This window comes from Mastigoproctus giganteus, chromosome 6, assembly GCF_048544385.1.
Source record: "Mastigoproctus giganteus isolate SK-2022 chromosome 6, ASM4854438v1, whole genome shotgun sequence".
NCBI classification, from domain to species: Eukaryota; Metazoa; Arthropoda; class Arachnida; order Uropygi; family Thelyphonidae; genus Mastigoproctus; species Mastigoproctus giganteus.
The window spans coordinates 72444900-72464933 of record NC_143580.1 but is presented as its reverse complement, the minus strand read 5'-3'; the positions used below and the strand labels follow the sequence as shown (position 1 = coordinate 72464933).

Sequence of the window (20034 nt, the reverse complement as noted above, 5' to 3'; positions counted from 1 at the left end):
TGCCCTTCTCTCTACTCGTTCTAGCAACTCTACATCCTTCCTAAAATGAGGCTTTCAGACCTGTACGCAGTACTCAAGCTGTTGCCTGACCATTGCCTTATACAAGGGGATAATCACCTCCTTGTCCCTGTTCACAAAATTCCTGTATATCATTGACAAGACCCCATGACCTACTCTGGCAGCTTGTCTGCACTGTCAGAAAACTTCATATCTGACTGCCCAATTACTCCCAGGTCTTCTTCATTTTCTACCACCTTAAGTGTAGTACAACACAGTGGTTACGTTTCTCTGGGGTTACTTCTACCCATACGGAGTACTTTGCATTTGTCAACGTTAAACTTCAGATGCCTCTTCTCAGCCCAACTATCCAACTTTTCCAGATCCTGTTGCAACAGCATACTGTCATTACTGTTATTGACAACCATGCCAAATTTTGTATCATCTGCAAACTTTGGCATTAAGCTTGATATACTTTCATCAGTATCATTGATAAATATACAAAACAACAATGGGCCCAACGTGGACCCCTGGGGGATACCACTAACAACATTAGTCTACAAAGAACAGTGGCCATTGATTACCACTCTGTCTTCTCCCACTCAAGCATCCTTTTATCCATTGTAGCAACATGCCCTTAATGCCATACATCTCCAATTTATACAGTAGTCTTCCATGTGCAACGGTATCAAAAGCTTTCCTGAAATCCAAGTATATGATATCAAAATAATTTTTTGTGACCACATCATAGTATCCAATCAAATTGGTCAAACAAGACTTCCCCTTGATAAACCCATGCTGTGTCTGAATTATTACTGCTGTCTTCTCTAGATGATCCTGCAATGCTTCTTAAACCAGTAACTCCATTATTCTCCCTGCAACAGAAGTCAAACTAACAGGTCTGTAATTACTCGTGTCATCCTTTGATCCCCCTTTGTGAAATGGAGATACATTTGCACATGTTCAGTCTGTGGGGACTTCCCCAGAGTCCAAGAATGTTCTCATAATTATGACTAAGGTTTTGCTTAATTCCTTTGCCACCTCCTTTAATGCAACTGGATAGATCCCATTTACCCCAGGTGCCTTTCTTATGTTTAACTTCAACAATTTCCCCTCCACTTTGTCTCTCAGTTACTACAAAATCATTTAACTCCCTGTTAGAGTTTGAAAAACATCTGTCCCTCTCCTCCTTGAATAACTCCTCATGTGTGAATGTAGATGCAGAATACTCATTTAGTTTGGCAGCTATTTGAGAATGATCATCTACAGTTAAACCATTGATAATAAGTGGACAAATCTGATTCATCCCCTTCCTTTTAGAGTTTATATAAGTAAAGAAGTCTTTGCTGTTTTTCTTTGCATCTTTTGCCAAAGATTTTTCATAATTGTCATTCGCTTGCCTAACCTCTTCCTTTGTGACTTGATTATAGACTACTTGTATGTACCATAGGCTTCTGTTTCGCCTGACAATTTATGTGCATCCCATGTATTTTTCTTCTCAGCCACGAGTCTCATTAGTTCATCTGACATCGATGTGGACCAAAACCTAGAGCAGTATTTCTTAGTTGGAACAAAAAGCCTAGTAGCTTCCAAAATTACTTCCTTGAATGCTTCCAACTCAAAATTTGCCGCTGGTAACATCATCAGTTGATCCCACTGTAGCAAAGGGAAGGGTTTTTGCTTTACGAAAGCAAAAACCCTTCCCTTTACCCAATGGTAGTTGCATCTTTAAGTAAATCCTGCATCAGTATACTGTAATCACTGCCACTTAGTGGTTCCTTTATCTGTAAATTCTTAATGCATGAATAATCACTGCTGATAATGAGATCAAGAGTGTTATTCCCTCTTGCTGCCTCTAACATGTTGCTGTAGAAAACAATCATCCAATATTATCTGAAGTTTATGGTTGGCAAACAGGAGCAGGATTACTGTACAATGTTGACTTTGTGTCCAGCATCTAAATGTTTTATTACCTTATAGCAATTAACCAGGTTTATTAATGAAGACTTTCCTTCACAAAACCATGATCCCTTTAAGATTTCATTCTTATCAAGCTTGTTCTGAATTGTGTACTAAATCACCTGTTCCGTTATCTTACAGAAGTCAAACTCCCTATCATATAATTAACTCATTTCCAACTTATTTAATTTGCTAAAATTACCAAATCTGCACTTTTCCAGTCAAAAGGAATTACTGCAGAATTGACCAGTGATCTAATTGCAATCATAATGGTATGATGCACACTCTTTCGGTATTCTTTAAAACCAAAATCATTCCAGTTTCTTATTCTGTCAGAGTAAGAAAATGGCAGAATTTAGGGAACAGTAGAAAATAATTTCACGAATACTGTATTGCACAAAGTAACAGAAACTAAATATCACTTGCATATAAACAAAATGTGGCATTTTATATAAGGCCAATATGAATAGGAATGATGGAGCAGCGATTTAAAAATAGAACCAAAAATATAGTATAAGATTAGAATAAAAGGCTGAATATGGTTAAAGTTTTCATGTAGGTGAAAAAGAATGAAATTAGATGGCTACCAAAGAGACTGGCTTTATTAAGAATTGTGAAAAATATATATATACAAGAAATTTTGTCTAAAAATTGTGATCATCTGATCATAGGCAAATGCCTAGCATTTATGGTGAATGAAGGTGAAATTAGGCAAAGATTTGGCCTAGAAATAGACAGTGCCAGCCCTTAGATAACATGATAGCCTAGAATGTTAAAATAAATAAATATTCACAATAAGTTAAAAATGTATGGAGGAAATCTGTGAAGTTTGTCCACACTAGGGATGGCCCAGGAAATCTATACACTGTGTTATATATTAGATACTATTAGTCACTTCCATTTTAAATTTTATTTCAAAATTATTCTTTCCCACATATTTCTATTTATATATTATATATATATAAATATTTAAAATGTATGTATGTTATCTACACAGTTTTATTTATTATTTAATTATTTTTTTTATATTTTGGAGTAATGCTCACACTTCACAGGTGTCGGAGCAATATGGCCTTAGTTGCTAATGCTCCTAAAAACCAAATAACAAACAAACAATAACTTCACAGGTGTTTTCAAGTAGTTAATAAAATTTCACTTAAAAAACTGGTCTAGTAAAACCATTTCTATATTAAACTTTTACCAGATATTTTTATGCAAGCATTCTTTTGCTTCACCTGAGAAGTGCAGGGTGAGCATTACTGGTTAATGTTGTAAAATTGATCATGCATTTAGTGAAGTATTATCAAGTTATCAACCCTACTACAGCAAACAACATGTGGGTTTAGCAAACTGCTTGCTAACAGACATATCATTCTCCCCCCCCCCCCCCCAGAAAATTTTTCAGTTCTTTTAAGTTTGTAGAATGCAATGGGAATGATTGCAAAATATTTGAAGGGTTTTTTTTTTTTTGTTGTTTTTTTTAAATTATTAATTTTCTAGAATAAAATTCAGGCATCTCAGTATCAGTATATAAACATCTCTCCACTCTTCCCTACTCTAGTGTAGCCATTTCTATTGCAGGGCTACAATCTAGATACAAAGTACAGCAAACCCCTGCTATTCGCGGGGGTTACGTTCCTGAGAGATGCCACGAATACTGAGTTATAGCTCCCATAGTAATAAAGGGATTCCGTTCCAAAGTATGAAATATATAAGAAAAACTAGTCTAAAATTTTGTCTATGTATGTATTATATGTACCTTCAGAATATGACTATGTACATAGACAGCACATAGTGAAATGCAAGCATATGGCATCGAAATGAAAATAAGAAACAATTTAATATTAAATGTAATATTTATTAGAAATTTCAAACAAATCTTTGAAACCAGTGCCTTTGCTAGTTAAAAAAACTTATCCCGCCAGCGCTATCACCAGTTTCGCTAAAGTGTTGATAAAGGAGTTTTGCCTTTTCACGAATGATGAGTGAACTTAACAGAGTTTTATTTTGAGTTCGGTCTTCTATCCACAGATTTTAAGCTTTTTCCATTTTTTCTAATTTAACATCATGAGTTACAGAGCAAATTTTTGAAGCAATTAGCATGTTTTCACAGACACTACGGCAGATTTTTTCTTACGATTTCTTGATTGATCGTACCATTGACTCATTGATTTTATAATGTTTTACCACTGAGGAGACACTTTCACCATTAGAAATTTTATCTAATAACTCAATTTTATTCACTAATGTTATCACTTTCTTTGATCTTTTCACATTTCCCTTGTTATTCGTAGCCATATTTTTGTACGGGTTAGAAAGAACTTGTCCACAATAAAGTCATTTTCTTCCATTAACACACTCGAAAAAGTCTGTTTTACACTGCAAAACGGTAGATTTATCACTTTTGTAAGCATATCAATTTATAAATTGATAAATTTATTCAGTTTATAAGCATATAAATTAAAAGCAAATGACGAAACCTTCCATGACAAGCGCATAACACATACTAAACAAGGATTAGCGAGAAACATCCATGCTCGCAATTTTGTCACCCCTCTCCCTCCACCCACTGAGTGCTGTTTTGACCAGGAAAGATAATTTTGGCCACTCCCATGTTTTTTTATGGCGGAAAATGTTCACGGCACTTTAAAATTCGCATTTTTTTTTAGGTTTCATTTTATATTAAATCAGCGACCGCGAATACAGATACAGCGAATGGCGGGGGTTTACTGTACACAGACTTTTCTGAGGAACTTATACTGATATCATGGAGTTTTCTTGTTGCTCTTTGTGTCTGTCACATAATTTGTTTCAGAATATGTTCACTGGTCAGTTTTCGTGTTGTTTAGGCAGGGAATAACTAGTTATTCCATGAGTATTCCCCAATGCTTGGAATAACTCAATGGCTGATCCTATTCCCTCTGCCTAAGACTAGTTAATAAAATCACAAATTGAGGCCTTAAGAAATTCCTCTACTCTCTGGCAGAACAACTGTATGATGACAGAGAACTAGTATAAACACCAGATATTTTAAAATAATGTATCTATATTAACTTATTACTTTTGTTCATTTGCATTATACATGATTCAGTGTTTGTCTGATAGCTGTTAGAAACAACATAAAACCAGATGTGTGGTTTACTTTTTCCATTTAAAAGGTCAACAAAATACATTAAATTGAACAGTTGCTAGCCCTAGGAAGCAAAAATTTTTCTCCATATCTGATTTATATTATCTTAAATCATGTTAAATCTTTGAAAGGACTAAAAATTTGTGAAATTGATAGTATCAGGCAGTGGCATTATGGGTGTTCCCCATATCCCATTCCACATAGAGAAATTTCACAAAAGGGGAAAAAAAATAAATTTCTAATAAGAATTTATGTTGTATATTTTTCAACCATCTGAGCATTTGAACAATGGGGGTTTATGTCACATTTTACAGTTTCTTAGTTATATTATACCTTTGGCAGTTTAATAGGTAAAAATGTGCATTGTAAGACATTTAAATTTTTTAAATTTCTCTCCATTTTTATAAAAGATTCAATAATTGTTTATTATTTTACAGAAAATAAGATGTTTCAATGTATTAATTTATAGTGTAAAAATTGAAGTTCAAGCAAAAAATAAAAATAAATTAGGAATACTTTCCTGCATGTAAAATATTCATATGCAATATTGCTACTTTAATTATTGTATTGATTAGACTAAAATTTAGTTATAACTCTTACATTAATGTGCTAAAATGATAAAAATATTTCACTGACTGTTAGAGATTTGTTAGTTTGCTGATGATCTGAAGTTGATATGAAATGAAAAATGTTTAAAAAAGATTTTAAAAGAAGTTTTACTGACCATTGATGTTTTAGTGGTTTGCTGGTAAACAGAAATTAATATAAAAGTTTTATGACATCTTTGAAAAATCAAAGATTAATTTGAGAAGCATTAAAACTTTTATATTAACTTCTGATTACCACTGAACCATGAATCCCTAATAGTCAGTGGAGTGCATTTCTTTTCTTTACTTGAGTATTAGTATATAATATAAAGATTATATAACTATAATAAAAAATATTTATATACTAACTTCACCATATTACTCCCTGTAGGGTTCCATGATGTCCATAAGTTACAAAGAAGGCATTAAAATATCTCCTGTTGCCTTACATGACATAATAGTAGCATCAAATCAAGATATACGGCAGGTGAATTTTACTTAGTTACTTTTATTTAATTTGATATAGATGAATATTTCATACTGTGAGCTTTTTACTTGCATTTATATACACTGATTGAATAATATAAGCTATTGTACAGTTTGGGAGGAATCCCAACATTGGTGTCAATTTCTTGGCCATATTAAAATCCAGGAATTGAGGGTAAACTTACTAGCAGAAACATCACAGATCTGTGATATCTTTCTTGAGGAAAGGTTGGCTATAACCTGTAAAGATGAAGTCATCTAGAATATAGGATAAGCAGAATTTAGTATTTTAGAAGGATATGTTGATGAGCATCAGTTCCAGTCATATGTACTATTCATAAATACATCTTGTGCATTACACAAGAGTATATGACCCACTAATGATAAAAAAAAAAAAAAACACACACACCAAATCAACAAGACTGTCGAGAGATCTCTGTTTTCCAGCTATGGTACACATTTTACCACTCCACAGGCAACTGTTTCAGTACTTATTGGCACTTTTCAGTGGGGAGCCAGGTATAAAAATTTTAATCACAACTAAGTAATTTATTGTATACTGGGGGCAGGGAGATCATATGTAACTGAAGTCTAAACAAGGCAAAGCAAGAAGTGTGAAAACTAGGATGGGAAGAGATTGCTTCTCAGCCATCATTGCCCACAAAAATTTAGTGATAACTGTGACAGAGCTTGGATTTAAGCAGTTTAGAAACAACTAGCTGTTTCTAAACAGCCTAAATCCAAGCTCTGTCACTAAATTTTTCTGTCATTTGGTGACAGCAGAAAAATATAACAAAATATAGCTTTTTTTTTTTTTTTTTTTCTCTCCCTCAAATTATTCAATACCTACACTGAGATCATAACCCTGCTTCTCTACTAAAAAAAAAAAAAAAAAAAAAACTATCTTGTTGTTGCAAAAATATAGACAAAAACTATGTTAAAATCTGTGTTAAGATAGACAGAGAAGGGATCGAAATAATATTCTCCATTGTAATCCCAGAGTTGGCAGCTATATGTAACACAACTATTTTAAACTGTTGCACCAAATCAAGACTTATGAAATAACCATTAGTTAAAATGAGAATTAAAAAAAAAAAAATTAAAAAAAAAAAAAATGAATTTCTTATTTTTGAAATAAGAAATACAGTCGGTCCTCGTATAACACGTGTTTACATTACACGAATTCGATCATACACGATTTATAAATAGGGGAACGTTATCTTACATAACACGAACCGAATTCGCTTATGCGCGATTCGCCTTTGTGTTTACAAGAAATGGCAGTCGAACGTGGAATCCCCCCAACTGAACGCAACACGATAGGAATGAAGAAGATTCCGAAAATGTATTTATGTGTTTTATATCAGTGAAGGGGAAACACATTTCACCATAATAACGTAAAAACCAACACAATTCCAGCTATCAATATAATCGCAAATTCAATTAGATGGAGTTTACTACCAGTTTATAACAGATACCACTAGCAGAAACGCAACTGGAAATTGTTTTTATTGTTTTATGGTAGTAACCCCCAGAAATGTGCTTTAGTAAAATGTGAGGTGTTAATAGTGTATCTCGGCCTTTACAGTGTTGTTTATTCAGTTGCTACACGCGCGCAGCTTTGTTTATGTGTATTAAGCGTGCCTCTTCGTTTTGTAATTGCGCTTTATTCCCTAAAAATTAGTAAAATACTTAAAAGGTGTGAAAAGGAAGCGTCCTGGTGAAGACACTGAAGATTCAGAGAGGAAAAAAAAATCAATATCGATAAACAGAGGCGGACTGAGTCAAAAATTCTTAGTCAAAAATCCCGGAAAAATTTATAGTGGCCTCATACTACAGTTTATGGCCAAAATCACACCGGCCTCCGGCCCACCGGGATTTCCCGGGTAAGGCTTATGCCTAGTCCGCCTCTGTCGATAGAGAAAAAATATGAAATTGTGAAACGCTTTGAGCGAAATGAAAGACCATGTGATATTGCACGTGCTGCAGACCTAAATGAGGCAACGCCGAGAATTACAAAGAATGCGGAGAAAATAAAAACAACTTTCATAGTGGGAACAACTCAAAGTGTAATTAAAATCCATTAGATTAAGACACAAGAATTGGAAGAGATGGAACGGCTGTCATCTGTTTGGATAGAAAATCAAACAAAAAACAAGTTTGCTTACGATAGAAGTAAAAGCATTAGCAATATTTTATTACGTAAAAGTCGTAATAAAATACGTAAGCGTTTTATTACGACTTACATAAGTATTTTATTACGAATAAAATATGTACTTTATTTGAAAAAAATACTTTTAGTATTAAAAAATACTTTATTATAATATAATAAAAAATAAATATTATTTATTATATTACAATAAAAAAATATATTTTTTTTATTACGTATTTTAATCGTTATAAAATACGTAAGTATTTTATAACGATTAAAATTACCCGATTATTTATTGTGTTTGGTAATGTTTTGGTTCCAAATGTGTGTTCAATCTTGGGTAGTCGGCACCTAACCCCACTTTTCCCATAGGGCCTGTTGTTTATATTGCACGATTTTGCATTGCACGAGGGTTTCTAGGAACACAGCTATCGTGCTATACGAGGACAGACTGTATTGCTATAATAATCACCTGAAAATAGTTTAGCCAAAGTTGTTTGGTTAGCAAAAAAAAAAAAAAAAAGCAAGCATAGCTTTTTCATTTCTAATATAATGCATACAGTACTGCCCAGTAATGATTACCTCTCTCAATTTAGAAAGAAATAAAGATTAATAAAATAACTTAAAGTTTACAAAACTAATATCATTAAGGATTTATTTTCAAAGAAAGTAAATGTACAGGAAGACAACTCCTCTAACTTGCATTGCAAGTAGAACCTAGAAATGCAGAGTGATTTTTTTTTTTTTTTTTGCATTACACTAGCTGAAAATGCTTTATACCAACAACCTCATTATTCTGTAGAGAAAAGTTTAGAGATTTGAATCCTTCCATATACTAAAATATCGTCACAAAGAATCTCCCATGCACCATCAGTGTTATCACTCCTAACCTGACAAACTCGATCTCTATTGAAAAGAACAGAATCAGAACAGAACTCCTAAACTAATGGCAACACTTCTGTACTGACACCTCTCTTGGAAGAACAACTTTTGTATTCATATTAACAGTTAAAGAGAGCAGCAAACTACAGCTGAGATGGTTCATGCCTGGCCTATGTGCAATGTTCTTGCTTTTGGAGGCATAGCAACCTAGATGCTAAGCTTCTTCATTCCTTGAGCTTTCTGTCTGACTCTTTTGTCAGTGTGGTGAATGTGAAACAGCACTATTTATCACCTTTGACTATCCACTGCCAGGATCTTGGGAATGAGTTGCAACTCATAGCTGGAGCAACAGGATTTGGTGCACTCCTGATTAATACCAAAGAAAACTTCCTTGTATTTTCTGTCTTTGTGAACCAAGTGTTTAGAAGAAGAACATTTATTCAGTCACTCAATGCCAGCCTTGTGCCTGGACTTGAACTGCTCTAACTCTCATATATGACTCTGTCCAGCAGGAGACTTCCTTGGACTAGACTCTCTATTGTGAATGCTGATCTCCTGAGGGTGAGATTATACTTAATTGTGTCTTAACTCCTGAAATATGACAGCTTCAGGGATAAGATTTACTTCAATCAGACCCGAATGCTGATTCAGCTCCTGCTGACTGGGATCACCTTAGGATTACTCTGTACCCTACTGCTGGCTCTCCTGGAGCAGGATCTCTTCCACTTGTGGAGTGTGCTGGCTTTGGGTCCCAAGCTGGGATTTCTTCTTTTGCAAATTTTGACATAAATGCTGACTCAGCACAGCTCCCACTCTATCTGGAGTGGGAGCTGTGCTGACCTTGGGCCCCAAGGTAGGATTTCTTCTCCTGTTTTCAGAATTGTACTCCCCCCCCTCCAGAGGTGGAATTGGATGCCATTGTCCATCTACGTACTTTTACTGCTCTTCTGCCTTGTAATTTCAGTCTTCTTGGAGTTGCCTTTTACTTCCATCCCTAGCTATCTATCGCTAACTCTCCCATACCAAATCCCATACTTCTCCCACTGTCTCCCATCTCATTTCAATATTAACTTAGGTTCTTCTAGAATTCTTTAAAGAACCTAATAAGAGTTTCTGATAGTAGAACCTGGTAAGCCTCGACGTGGCTTAGGATGGGAGGCAGAGGAGCAACCAACTAGGTTCCATTGCCCCATAGCCTGCTTTAGCAAGACTGAAAGCAGATCATTGAATTATAAAGATGTGGTCAAAAAGGACTAATCTCATAAGTGGAAGCAAAAATGTCATAAATTATTCTTCTTATTATTATTATTAAATTTATTGCATATGCTTCGCCCCTGAACAGCCTTCAACTATGAGGGTGCTTATATACATTTGTGCATTATAACTTGTACAACAAACATAGACGTTATACATAAGTTATGTATACATAATCATTATTTTCTATAAAATAGTACAACAAATAAATCTAATGCAAGTAAATAAAGCACATACACATATATACAGTGACACAAGCAAAAGGTAGAGACGTATAAATACATATCTATCGTAATATATACAACTAACACATACATACAAACAAATAATAATTTAAAAAAATTAATTCTCTGTAGAGGAGCAAAGTGGGATTCAACGGAGATTCCATCCTGAAGGAGATAATCAGAAAACTTCTACAGTTGTTTGTGGTGGTACATGTCCTGTATCTTTTGAGAACTATATGCTTTCTCATCACAGGATCTTGAGAGATCAATCTGAAGGATGTTACATAGAAAAAATATTCTAAGCATTGTTAAATTCTGTAATAAGCTTCTTAGGGGGAATCCACACATCATTGCAGAGGGCGTGGGAAAGCCTAAGGCCTACAACATGATTGTGGACATTTGGGGTGTCAAGATGATCAGTGAGGAGTTGACAGAGGTTGTGCAGATTTTCTGCAATAAGCAACTGATTCCAAGGTTTGCATACATGACTGATCTTGAGATGGTGAAGGGGTGGCCATTAACACGGTTCAACCACTTTAAAATCCAGTACGTGATACCATGAATTTTTTGATGTTAGTGAGGGAAGCAGAGGACCAGATCATCGAGGCATACGTGAGAATCGGAACAAGACACGTTTGTATGTAGCGAGTGGCAAGTTTGTGGTTGTTTACTCCAGTAAGTTGCTGTCTTATCACCCACATTGCTGACAGAGTTTTTGCCTTAGTGTTGGCGAAGTGCTGTTGGAAGGTCAGGCCTTCATCCCAGGTAAGCCCTAGATCAGTGTGATGCAAGACCTTTTGGACCCTAATACCATTGATGTAGATGTCTGTGTTCTTCTTCTTCAGGTTGGTGAAAGACATTTGTACTGACTTGGTTGGGTTTATGGATAGGCCAATATTCTCATGATAATGGCCAAGTTCTATTAGGGCAGTGGCATGAGCGTTGATTGCATCAGATTTGTCACTGTGTTTCGATAAGATGAAGAGTTTTATATCATCTGCATAGGAGCTGCAGTCAGGATGCTTAGAGAGAAAGGGGTCCAAAGCAGCAGCAAAAAACTGGGCAGAAAGGACATCACCTTGGGGACATCTTCTGTAGATGCTGTGGTTCGATTGAATGGTCCTGTGTTTAACCCTTAAATGCTTTTGTTTGAGAATGGAAACAATGTCTTATAATAAGCCTCCTTGTATTCTAAAATGCCTTTCCACTATTGTCATCAAGGCATTGATTGAGACATTGTTGAAAGCAGATTTAATGTCTAAAAAGATTACATCAAACTGTTCTTTGGCGTTCAGAGTTGTTTGGATTCACAGGGTGTAAATATGGAGGTCTTTTCTGGAAAAAATGCATGGCAAAATTGGCAGCAGAGTCTTCTCAAACAATTTTAATAAATTGCGGCTTATAGAGATGGGACAAAAGTCCTTGTGTTTTGGATGTTTGACTTTAGGCACTGGTTTTACAGTATAATGTTTCCATATTTCAGGGATAACTGCAGTGCGAAGGGCTTCTCTAAATATGTGTAGCAAGACCTCAATGATAAATGGACTGCTTACTTTCATGATGAAGAGGGGGAACATATCAGGGCCAGAATTAGATTTATTTGGGACACTATTTAATGCCTGAATTACATTTTCTTTGGCTATGGTGATTTCTGTAAGGAGAGGTCTATTATCAAGATTGGATCTGGATGGAGTCATGCTGTTGATGTAATTTACCAGCCAACTGGTATTTTCTGCTTCAGGAGAGTTAAACTTTAGTTTACGATCTGTAGAAGTTCCGAAGATTCTGCTCATCCATTCCGTAAATAAAGTTTCATCCATGTTGAAGTTGGAATTTTTGTGGCTATTGATTCTTTTAGACTGATTAAGCTTTTTAGAAATAGCGAAGTTGTACTCTTGGCATTTCTGCTTCAAGAAACAGGCTCGTTCTTTTTTGTAAAAGATATAGTCTTCAGAGGTTCTGGTTTTCTACCATTTTTGGTAAGCCTTTTGTTTTCTTATAAACAAAAACAAAAACATCACTACCGTGATGTTTTTGTTAACCACCAGTAAGACAGATGTGTGATCCGAATCTCCTTAGATGCACCGACACAAGCTATAATTCTTCATTAGCTGTCATAATTCAAATTAGCTGCCTGTTTCTCCAAGCAAAGTGCTTCTCCTCTGAGACATATAAAACTGGAACTAATGTAACAAATATAGTTACTGTTAAGGCCATAGACAGAGGCAAGCTGTTTTCCTTACAACAGGGTGCAAGAATATTTGCTGATGCTATCGAGGCAGAGTTAGGTGGGTTGGAAAACTGCCGGGGGGGGGGGGGAACTGGATACAAAGAATAATTTTAATATCATATATTTGGATCTTAGAAAGGCTTTTGATACTGTTGCACATGGAAGACTGCTGCACAAATTGGAGCAGTGTGACATTGGAGGCAAATTGCAGCTATGGATAAAGGGATGGTTGAGTTGGAGAAGACAGAGAGTGGTAATCGATGGACACTGCTCTTCGTGGACTAATGTTATTAGTGGAGTCCCCCAGAGTTCAATGTTGGGTCCATTCTTGTTTTCTGTATTCATTAATGATATTGATGATGTTATATCAGGCTTAATGTCCAAGTTTGCAGATGATATGAAGGTCGGCAGGGTTGTTAATGACAGTACACTGCTGCAACAGGATCTAGAAAAGTTGAGTAGAAGGGCTGAGAGGTGGCAACTGAAGTTTAACATTGACAAATGTAAAGTACTGCATATGGGAAGCAGTAACCCCAGAGTAACAGTATCAACTGTGTGGTACTACACTGGCAGTGGTAGAGAGTGACAAGAACCTGGGGGTAATTGTGCAGGCAGATATGAAGTTTTCTGAGCAGTGCAGATGGTCTGCAAGAGTAGCTCATGGTGTCTTGTCAATGATATACAGGAATTTTTCTAGCAGGGATAAGGAGGTGATTATCCCCTTTGTATAAGGCAATGGTCCTGCCACACCTTGAGTACTGTATACAGGTCTGGAGGCCTCATTTTAAGAAGGATGTAGAGCTGTTGGGTTGCTCTTACGAAGAAAGGCTTAAGTTTTGCAAATTACAGTGTCTGGACACTAGGCGCCTGCGAGGTGATCTGATTGAGGTGTATAAAGTCTTGAATGGTTTGAGCATGCTCAATGCTGATTGGATTCTTCCTCTTGCTCAGAATAATCATCTGAGAGGGCGTAAATTCAAATTCAGGAAAGACAGTTGTGGGATAGATGTGCAGAAGTTTGCCTTTAGCCAGCGGGTGGTTGATTGCTGGAACAACCTTCCATCTGTCGTTGTAGAAGTTAATAGCCTAAACAGATTCAAGGCAAAAATAAAACATTTGGAGCAAGTGGATGGGTGAAATGAGAAGGGGGTGTGGTTTTTTTTTTTTTTTTTTTTTTGGCTGATGCTATATAAGCTTGCTTTCTTGCATCATATGCCCTTGCTAATGCTAATTTCAAAATTTCCTTAGATAAGTGATCCTAAGCTCTACAGCAGTGTTTTCAGTGGACATTGTGTTTTCATTAAGACAGCTGCTGTTGCTGCCAGATGAGAATTTCACAACCTCAGGGTCTGAGAGAGAAGTGGGGCTCTGTTAACATTCAATAGTGTGATAAAATACTTTATACATTCAGAAATCAAAAGACTGCTAGAAGACTGCAGACAATATGCTTACTAGTGTCAAAAAATAGGTCGAAATAGGCATAATTTATGGACTAATTCAATGGAAAGGTTCGGTGAAACACAAGTAGTTGCTCTTGACATCTCAAAGGCTTTTGATCGTGTTTGGCATAAAGGTCTTCTGAACAAGCTTCCATCTTATGGTGTGCCAACTGTTTTTAGTAATTGGTTATCCAGTTTTCTTTCTGATCGCTCACTGAGGGTGATGGTAGATGGCTCTGCCTTCTAACTTCTCCACTAATGCCAGTGTCCCCCAAGGTTCAGTTCTTTCCCCCACTCTTTTCCTCTTGTATATGACCTTCTTCCATTGACTGGAAATCCTATCCATAGTTTTGCCGATGATAGCACATTGCATTCCACTTTCCATTTTGAGAAACCTTGTCCTGCTCAATCAGCTTCAACTTCTCAAAAATCTGCTACCAATTCCTTAAATGCCGATCTTCAGGTAATTCTCCAGTGGGGCAAAGACAACTTAGTTGATTTCAACCCTTCTAAAACTCACTCTTGTCTTATATCTCGCAAAAAGGATTCTTCTGCTCCTATGCTTATCTTTAGTGACACTCCGATTTCTAGGCAAAATGATATCTCTTTTGGGGATTACCCTGACTTCTAATCTCTCTTGGCACAAGCACATTACAGATATTGCTTCCTCTGCATCTAAAAAACTTGGTTTTCTCTTTCGTTCTCGGCGTTACTTTCTTCCAAACAGCTGCTCACTCTGTATAAATCGCAAATCCGCCCTGCCATGGAATATTGTTCCCACATCTGGAGTGGTGCCCCCAAAACCTTTCTCAGGCTTCTTGATTCCATTCAGAAGAGGGCAGTTAGGTTAATTAATGATTCATCTCCAACAGTCTCTCCACTCGCTTTCTCATAGATGTACTGTTTCTGCTGCATGCCTCTTCTACAGATACTTCCGCGGGCACTGTTCTTCTGAATTGGCTTCTATAATTCCCGCTCTCTCTTTCAAAACAGTCCGAACACATGCCGCCACCAGCCAACATCCATTTACTGTCCAACGTCAAACCCACAGAACCAACTTTTCATCTTCCTCATTTATTCATTCAACTGCTGTTTTCTGGAACAACCTTCCTTTATACGTATTTCCTGAAAATTACAACCTACACAAGTTCAAGTCCAATGTCAACAAATATCTTCTTTCGTCTTCTCAACCTCCAACCCAAGCATGGTACTAAGTACTATAGGTTCTAATACCTCTCATGTTTGGGGTTCACATAAAAAAAAAAAAAAAAAAAAAGTTAGATTTTCTGCACATCTGTTAAATATTTTTTCAGAACATTAGTGTAGTGAATGAAGAGTAAGGTGAAAAGTTTGACCAACATGTCACAACTTTAGCAATAAGATACTAAGGTAAATTCATTGAGATAATGATGATAAACTTCTGTTTGTGTTTGAAAGGGATTTATGTAATGGGTTTAAAAGTATTTTAAAAAGTATTTTATTTGCAAATTCATCCATGGGCAAAAAAAGCTGTCAAACCACTAAAAAACTGTTGATTTAGTGAGATGACTCAGTACACGTAATTGCTATTTATTCTTAATATTATTAAGTTCTGAAAGCTTGAATATTCAAGATATATAGCTTTGCATACCAACATTATTCATTATTCTATTGCTGCTCTTATGTCCTTTATATTTCCAGTTTTTATGTTTAATAAAATGTATAAATTTATTTTTACAATTAAATATTTATTTATATATTTATTATATAGTATGAACCAGAGCTGTAATGCTCAATACATTCTACAAATATACAAATATTGATATCAATATTTGTAAAATAATAAGAGAAGTTTACCTCAATGTAGTACATATAACACTTAAAATGAAAAAAACAGTTAAAATGAAAAAAACAAAAATTTTACATTAGAGTAACAAATAATTAAAAATCAATTTAACACTATTTAAAAACACAAAAAAAAACATTTTAATTAAATTCTTTAAATTAATTTTCTTATTTTTAATTGCATTAAATTGATTTTTAATTATTTGTTACTCTAATATAAAATTTTCGATTTTTTTAATTTTAACTTCTGGAGAGTATCATATGGAAGTGTTCTACATACTATATTGAGGTAAACTTCTCTTATTATTTTACAAATTATATATTTATTATATAAATATATATTTAATAATATATACAGGGTGATTCAGGAGGAATAGTAAATATTTTTGAGGTTATGGTATCGATTATTCTGAGTAAAAAAGTTAATATAAATGTGTCCAATTCTCAATGGATACGGAGATACAGCTGTTTGGAAGTGGCACACACACAAAGCCATTATGAGAGTTATTAAAGAACGATAAATAACTTATTGTTTGTATTTATTGACTTTCTGAATGATACAAAACGCAGATAATTGACAAATTTTTTACAGTTCACAATAAATGTTCGAAAATCCACTGCCAACCCCGATGCACTTTGCAACTCTTGTGGTAATATGATATGTTCTTCTGAGGTTGTCTTGGCATTCCTTTATGAGGGCAGCAGTATTCAAAATGCAAGCGAGCAATTCATCTCTTGTATTCAACTTTTCTTTGTATACTGAGCTTTTCTCCAAGGCCACCTGAATGATGGATTGACCACTGCGGCCAATCCATCATTCAGGGAAAGTTCGATTTAGGTATTGTATCACCAGATGGGTGTAATGTGCAGGAGCTCCGTCACGCTGAAAGTAAATATCAATCCTTGTAGCCAAGAGAACATCCTCCAATAGTAGTGGAAGTTCTTTTTGCAGAAATTCTAGGTAAATGGGCCCTGTATGATGATTTTATAACACAACAGTCCCAATCAACTGATTGTCGATGACACCACACGTTTACAGAGAAGTGATATTGAAAATTTGTTTCTACAGTGGCATGTGGATTTTCGTCTGACCACCTATGAGAGTTATGGGTGTTATTGATACCGTCACGGGTGAAAGTAGCTTCATCGCTGAGCAGTATTAATGGAATTAATCAGCATTTACCTACCGACAAAATTCCAATCGCTGGGCATTGTCTCCTGGTTGAAGGTGTTGCACCTGCTGTACATCAAATGGATACAAGCTGTGCTCACGTAATATTCGCCGTACTCTTGTCTGTGGAATATTGATACGCATAGAAATTCTTTGTGTGCTAATATTAGGACTATGTTCTGCCAACTGAAGAATGTGTTCTATTTCATCCACATTTTGTTCATTTGCACATTCAGAAGAAATTTGAGTGCTAGGAACTGTACCAGCCTCGTGCAGTTTGGTGTAAACACTCATGAATCTGGTATTCTGCAGTTGGGAAACTGTCAACAGTATTCTCTACAAGCAACAGTAGCACTTCCATCACGAAAACCATAGACAAACACCATATTGGCATATTTATCATGTGTTAAGATGTGCGGCATTCTTAACAACACTTCTAACACCAAACAGCATTTAGGCGCCTCCGTAGCCAGGTGGGAAGGAGCAGCAGTGCGTAGCACACGCTTCTTGATTAGACCGGGGTTCGAGCCCGTCACCACCAAATACGGAGGATGCGGAAAGGTCATTCAGGGAATGACCACCGCATATCCCGGAGCAATATGGCCTTAGTTGCTAATGCTCCTAAAAACCAAATAACAACAACAACAACCAAACAGCATCAGGTTATAACTGATTCAGTCACATCTGATTCAGGGAACTGTGTGCGCCAGTGTTTGAAACAACTGTATCTCCATATCCATTGTTAATTGGACACGTGTTTATATGAACTTTTTTACTCAGATTAATCGATACTATAACCTCCAAAAGTATATACTATTCCTCCTGAATCACACTGTATATTGTACTGATTTAAATTATATTTGAAGCAAATTCTTATATATTATTATTTTTATTTATATAAATACAAATATACCTTTAACAATGTTTTCCAAAGTATATCTGAAACATTGGCTTGACTAAGGGTTTTGTTTATGGGGATGATAGCATAAAGGCTTAATTGTCGGTGATCATCCCCATTTAGTGTAATTCATATACGGTACTTAAAGACATTCTGTTAATCAACTAAGGTTTTGTGTATGTGTGTGAGTAACCATATGCCAGCAACTGTCAGTGATATAGGGAAACATTTCCAAATTACTAGTACACAACAAACCATTAATATTTTATACCATGAAAAAAGCATTTTTACCTTATGATCTATCATATAGGTTAAAACTAATGTAATTGTGCACAATTTTCAGCAACAACTTTTCTGGGGAACTGAGTTACTGCGAGTATCTTTGCTCAAGTATTGTTACCTTTATAATAATATTAAAGATGCATACTAATTTTCATTAGTTTTTTTTTGTTGATATCATGCAAAAATTGTTATTTTTGTTTCAGCTCTTCTTTGGCATGTAGGTTTGCCATTTATTATTGGGCTGCACCATTTGTCACTCATTTGGAAAAGAGCTATGGTTTCAGTTCATATGCTAACTAACTGAGTTCTGCATGCTTTTTTGTGGAGGCATGTGCTTTTATCTCTCCCAAGAACCTGGGTTTGCCCTCCAACACACACACAGGCTATACCAGCTTAGAATACATTTTATTTCCCCCCCCCCACACTTTGAAATAAAATGGGTTAAAATTCTTACTATCTCGTGCCCCTCTTAGAACTCATATGCCACAATTTGGAGATTTTCATGTCATGTGTAGTATAACCAAAATTGTATTCCAAGATATTCTCACTAAATATTTGTAATGGTAAGCTGAACTTATTTTTTGGTGTCATGCAAGAACCAGTTACATATGGAGAGGAAAGGATGGGATTATAAAAAAATCGTTTCTTTCTCACTTTTGTGCTCTGAGCACAAAAGCACGAACATTCTCTGCAATAGTAGTTGTTATGCCACTTATCACTGATTTAGCATTAGTTGAGGCATATGATGCAAGAAAGCAAACTTATACAGCATCAGCCAAAAAAAAAAAAAAAACACCTTCCCATTTCACCAATCACTTTGTTCCAAATGTTTGTCTAGTTCTGCCTTGAATTTATTTAAGCTATCAACTTACAACAGATAGAAGTTTGTTCCAGCAATCAACTACTCGCTGGCTAAAGGCAAACTTCCACACATCTATTCTACAACTGTCTTTCCTCAGTTTGAATCTGTGCCCCCCCTCAGGTTTGTAATCTGAGTAAGAGGAAGAATCCCATCAGCATTGAGCCTGCTCAAACAATTCAAGGCCTTATACAACTAATCAGATCATCTTGCAGGTGTCTAGTCTCCAGATGGTGCAACTTGCAGAACTTAAGCCTTTCTTCGTAAGTGCACCCTTTGTTCCTCTCACCAATCTTGTTGCCCTTCTCTGTACTTGTTCTAGCAACTCTACATCCTTCCTAAAATGAGCCCTACAGACCTGTACACAGTACTCAAGGTGTGGCCTGACCATTGCCTCCATGACCTGCCCTGGCAGCCTGTCTGCACTGTTCAGTAAACTTCATATTTGACTGCACAATTACCCCTAGGTCTTTTTCACTTTCCACTTCCCTGAGTGTAATACCACACAGTTGGTTTGTTTCTCTTCGGTTATTGCTACCCATATGCAGTACTTTTCATTTCTCAATGTTAAACTTCAGTTGCCAATTCTCAGCCCATTTTCCCAACTTATCTAGATCCAGTTGCAGTAGCATACTGTCTTTACTGTCATTAAAAACCGTC

At 35.8% G+C, this 20034-nt stretch overlaps 1 protein-coding gene across 4 annotated transcripts in view; it reads left to right on the top strand.

The window, feature by feature from the left end:
• Nucleotides 1-20034, top strand: part of Gnf1 (germ line transcription factor 1) — a 397251-nt gene that overhangs the window by 251248 nt on the left and 125969 nt on the right. For all 4 annotated transcript variants that reach the window (XM_090376044.1, XM_090376043.1, XM_090376042.1 and 1 more), the window contains one exon: nt 6065-6160. In XM_090376044.1, the coding sequence (XP_090232170.1) occupies nt 6065-6160 (96 nt within the window). The remainder of the gene's footprint in view (nt 1-6064; nt 6161-20034) is intronic.